We start from the raw sequence: 5,117 nt of genomic DNA, 5'->3' as shown, positions 1-5,117 counted from the left end.
GAAGAAATTAATTTAACTATTTTCTCTTTAGACGAACCTTATGAAGCAGATCAGTGTAACTAGTAATATTTATTACGTATGATTAATTGCTTTAATACTTTCTTAAAAAATTAAGGTCACAAAAAAAAAACCTTGATATTGTATTTAATAGAAAAATTAACAATATTAGGAAAATTAAAATAAATCAAATTAAACTTTTGTAATTTAAAAGATTTAAAACATTTAAAATTTTGTTTAGATAGAATATTTTAATTACTATATAAATTAAAAATATCAATTTATGACGTTTAAATCAATGTTGATAAAGAGTATTTTTTAGCCAAAATTTATCGAGAGTTTTCTTGTTAATGTTAATAGAGATGTTCATTGATTCTCGTGGGCTAGGTTATCTTTTAGTAATATAAGTGAGGATATAATAATCATATTTTTTTGTTGACTTTTTTTTTTATCAGTGTTCATTAATATTTTTTCAGTTAACATTGGCAAAAGAAAATTGTCTTACAAATATTGATTGAGAAAAATGTGAGTGGTGTTGACTAATAAATCATTTCTAATGTAGTTTGATAAAACTCTAATTTATATGAATTAAAAATGATTGATAAAACTTTGAGTAACACGACAAATATCTCTTATCTATATTGATAAAAAAAACTTTAATACCTGTTAATTGATGAACAAAATAAACTAACATCAAATGGAAACTAACCAACCATAATTAGTGACAAACAATGTCTATATCTTTACGAAATTTTGTTATTTCTAAAAATAAATAATTTAATTTACATTTAAATGAAAATTTATTTTCTAAATACGTGTATAATTTGTATAAATAAAAATAAATTAACTCCTTAAAAGGAAAATAGAAATGAATTTTAGTACCTACCTTTTTTAGTGTGAAAAATAAAATAAAAATGGAGTTGTAAGAATGAGGGTTGTATTTTGCTTAGAAAACGAGAATGGTTTATACGTACGAGAAACGTATCGAGGTTGAGTAGAGGAATTAGAAAAGTTGAAAGTAGAAAAAGTATTGTATAACTGGACTCCACAACACAAAGAAATAAAGGAAAATTAAAAAGTGTGCGGACCAAACAAGACTTTAATTTTATTCTCAGTGCCAAATTTGATTTTCTACCCGCAATGCAAATTCAAATGCAAATGCAATTCAAATCAAATTGAAAATCAATCTCGGTGTGTGGGACCAGGGGAAGCGACTTCCAACTTTCAAGTCAAGCCAGGGCGGGACCCACACGATATCCACGTTGGAATTCACCGTGGCATTCATTCCCCGGGACCCACCTCAAGGAATTCCAAAAGACTAAAATATAACTAAATTTGTCTATTTATTTATTAACAAATCTTGTTTAATTTGTCATTTTTTTTTCATTTAAAGGCTTTAATTATTTCATAAAAAAAAGTTTGATCCGGTATACCCTACATTTCACATGGTAATAAGGTAATACAAAAAAAATTGTTGTGAAAACATGTCGAAGTTCGTAAACTAATCTGGTCTATCACGGATTTAAATTGGGTTGAGTTGAAAAAATGTGAAATTTTGATGATCTAATTTTGACCTAATTCACTAAAAATTTGACTCACACAGGTTGAACCGTGACCAGATTGACTCACCAACTCATTTATTTTTTTTAATTTCTTTTAATGAAATGAAATTAATTAATTATTTAATGAAATAAAAGATATTACAATTCAAATCCTTATTCTATCTATGCAAAATCCTTTTCTATATCAATTGGTCCAATTATTATTCTTTCAATTTGATAACATGTTATATGAATCCTGAAAAAAGAAAGTGAAAAAGAAATTAAGTAAAAATGAGTCAATTCGTTTAACTCACAAACTCATGATGGAACAAGTTGGATTCATATTTTTTTAATTAATTAATAAATAAACCGAATTAGATTAATTCACTAAGTGATCAACATTGAATCGGATCAGTAATTTGTTTTGATAATACTACCAAAAACATAGTTATTAAAAGGTTTTATAATTTGATAATAAAAAGTTGGTAGTATTGAGAGTTTTTGTTGGGTGACACGTGTAATGGAGGGAGGCATTAATGAAGTATTTAAGAATAAAGTTGGGTGGTGAAAGTGTGATATTACCGATGAAGGATTGGAGGTGAGTGAAAAAAATAATGGTGTCCGTACGAAAGGCAACAAGCGTGAGAAGAATTAGGGTTATTGGAGGTGGTACTTTGGGGGCATATTTTGGAACTTTATAAAAGAAAATTTCCCTAATGGCCAACTTCAAGATTGGAGCTTGGTCACCAATAATACTCTACCACGTCTAAAAAATTACCACATTTTCTTTACCAATCTAGAAACTTTGGAAGATAGGGGCTGGTTCAGGTCCCATGGACAAGCTTTCAAGAGTGGGATTACTCATAATCTAATATAATAACACTTGTAGGCAAGAAAATTATAAAGTGTGCTTCTTAAATTATTATTTATTTTTTCTACCATTCTCCATCTATAATGCCCTCACTAGCTACCTACTAAACAAAGCAAGAGAATGAAAACCAGAATCGAATCAAAACTAAAACAGAACATGGCTAATAGTATCAAAGAATCAAATCATCTATAAAGAAAACAACCATTACAATAAACCATTTATAATAGGCTGAAAAATAATCCCCAATTAATTCCTTAATCCACAATTTTCAGATAACACCTCCATCACCATCATGGATTTTGTATACCTACACATGAATAACTTATTTATTTGATGTCTCTATTTTTTTTTTCTACTTCCACCTGCTCTTGGTATCTGTAAAATACTACAACTTGAAAACAACTCTTATTTTTAGTGCTGTTATTATTCAATTAAAATTAAAGTTTCACTTCAATAAACGTTAACTTTAACTTTAATTAAAATACAGCGCTAAACTTACTTAAAGAATTGCATCTAAGTTTTTTTTTCTTTTTCTTTTTTTGAGTTCGAATGTTTCACATGTTGTCGTTCATGAGATGTTGCTCCAAGAACAACATGTTTTCGACGTTCCAAAAATTGTCAGACGAGTCCCCATTCTGGAGGTTCCACGGATCTAGGGATTGAAAATCCAATCCTTGAGGGAAAAACCCGGGTGGGCTGCCGATGCAGTTGGAGTAACTCATTTGAGAGGGTTGATAATAATCTGCAGGAGTAGCGTTGTTATTGTTACTGCTAACCGGAACGCTGTAATAATCGGTGAGATCGGATTTTGTTGAGACTTGAGTCCCGAACGAGTCCGATGACGACAAAGCCGTGCTACTGTTCTCTGGGGTGTGACTTTGCATGACGTAGGAACCCACGAAGTCGTTGTTCATGAGAGAAGGTTCGATTAATCCCATTTTGTCCTTGAGATTATGAACCTCTATTTGGTTGTTTTTAATGTTGTTCTCAGAGGTGTATGCATTGTTGGTGGCGACCGAGGCAGTTGCAGTTGCAGCTGCTTGAATGCGTTCCACCAACCTCGGCATCCAAAGGTAACGCATGGCGTCCTTGAACTGTTTGCTGTTCACGTCACATTTGAGCTGTTTCGCATGCTTTTGGACACGAGTTCTCCAATAGTTTTTTATCTCATTGTCCGTTCTACCAGGCAAATATTGAGCAATTTTCGACCATCTGAACCCACCCATAAACAGTAGTTAATAATAAAGCACATATATTTCTACTAAAAGAAAAACTCTTAATATATAATATATATTGCTTTCTCTTTTGGTTGTCACTATTTTTATCCCACACGAAAACATTTACTGTAATATCAGAATCGTTAAATGATTTATAATAATAATAATTAAAGGTCCTTGATTTGATGTTCAACAGTTTATGCATAAGATATAGAAAAGAAGAATAGGTATTTTGAAACGAATGCATGCATATTTAGGGTAATTAATTACCGGTTTCCCCAGCGAGAATGGAGCTCCAGGATCAAAAGTTGTTCCTCAAGCGTGATGTTTCCACGTCGAACATCAGGACGAAGATAGTTGAGCCACCTCAGTCTGCAACTCTTCCCCGTTCGTTTCAGCCCTATGAAATCATGAGGAGAAAGGTTATATAACTTATTACTCAGATTGGTAAAGCACAGCCGGTATAAATAACACAACACTGCAAAGGAGGGAAAACGAAAGAGCATTCCCAGCCTCCTTTATATGGCACTTTCTTTTTCTGAAACGTTAATGATTGAGAGAGGAAGCATCAATTCATTTTCTTTTCCCTTTTTTCACAAGTGGGTGCGCCCGAGCAATTACCACCAACCAATATTCATGAATTTTATATACCATACACATATCTGTAAACTTATCCAAAAAACCAAAAGAATGGAACTTTGGCTACCCAAAATCCATTGGAACAATTAAAAGGTAGAGATGACACCAGAATTACGGTGGAAGATCGAAAAGTAGAAATCTGAATGAATTAAGAGATATATACCGGCAGAGAGGGCGAGGGTGTTCCAGCGACCTTCGCCGTGAGTGGCAATGTAATTGATGAGAGTGAGGTCCTCATCGACGGTCCAAGGGCCTCGTCGAAGGTCGATCTCGTCGTCAGTGAAAAGGGTGTTGCAGGTTCTTCTTGGTTTTTCATCCATTGGTGACGCAACTAAGATTGTATCAAAAGGAAAGAAGAAAAGAGGTTGGTTTGTTTGTTTGTTTGTTTGTTGGGTTGTGTTTGAGTTTGGCGGTGGATGGAGATTGAGATTGAGAAAGGGAGAGAAAAGGGAGTTGAGTTGTGTTGGATTGGATTGTTACAAGGGAGATAAAGAAGGGTGAGGTTCTTATAAATACGGAAGGAGGGGGTTTTGCAAAATGTGGGAGAAAGGGAAAACGATGGAAGAGAGAGAAGATGATTAATTAAGTAACACTTAAGAATGTGTAGTAATTTGGAGCATAATTAATTATAGTTTTTAAGTATCACACTTTGACTTTCTTTCCTTCTTTCTTGTGTGCGCGTGCGTACCAATGCTCACAACACAACACACTTTCAATCTTAACTTTAAGCGTTTTCAAGTTACCAGCTGTTCTGTCTGACCACGGACTCCCTCCTCTCCTCTCTTTCTGTGTTCATACTACTTACACAAATATCTTCCTCTGCACATGACAAAATACACCTGCTTTCTATAT

General features: G+C 33.1%; 1 protein-coding gene across 1 annotated transcript; it reads right to left on the bottom strand.

Annotated features, from left to right (window-relative positions):
- Window positions 1-2,578: 2,578 nt before the first annotated feature.
- On the bottom strand, window positions 2,579-4,908 carry LOC124835372 (transcription factor MYB108-like). Its single transcript, XM_047310284.2, has 3 exons — window positions 4,429-4,908; window positions 3,897-4,026; window positions 2,579-3,621 (listed from the first exon to the last, which is right to left on the bottom strand). Exons 1-3 carry the CDS (start codon window positions 4,583-4,585, stop codon window positions 2,964-2,966), a joined length of 945 nt encoding a protein of 314 aa, XP_047166240.1. The 5' UTR covers window positions 4,586-4,908; the 3' UTR covers window positions 2,579-2,963.
- Between the last annotated feature and the right edge of the window lie 209 nt (window positions 4,909-5,117).

This window comes from Vigna umbellata, chromosome 1 (assembly GCF_029865625.1).
Source record: "Vigna umbellata cultivar VRB3 chromosome 1, Vumbellata_1.0, whole genome shotgun sequence".
Lineage (NCBI taxonomy): Eukaryota > Viridiplantae > Streptophyta > Magnoliopsida > Fabales > Fabaceae > Vigna > Vigna umbellata.
Note: the sequence above shows the minus strand (reverse complement) of the source record. Positions and strands in the feature narration are given on the sequence as shown.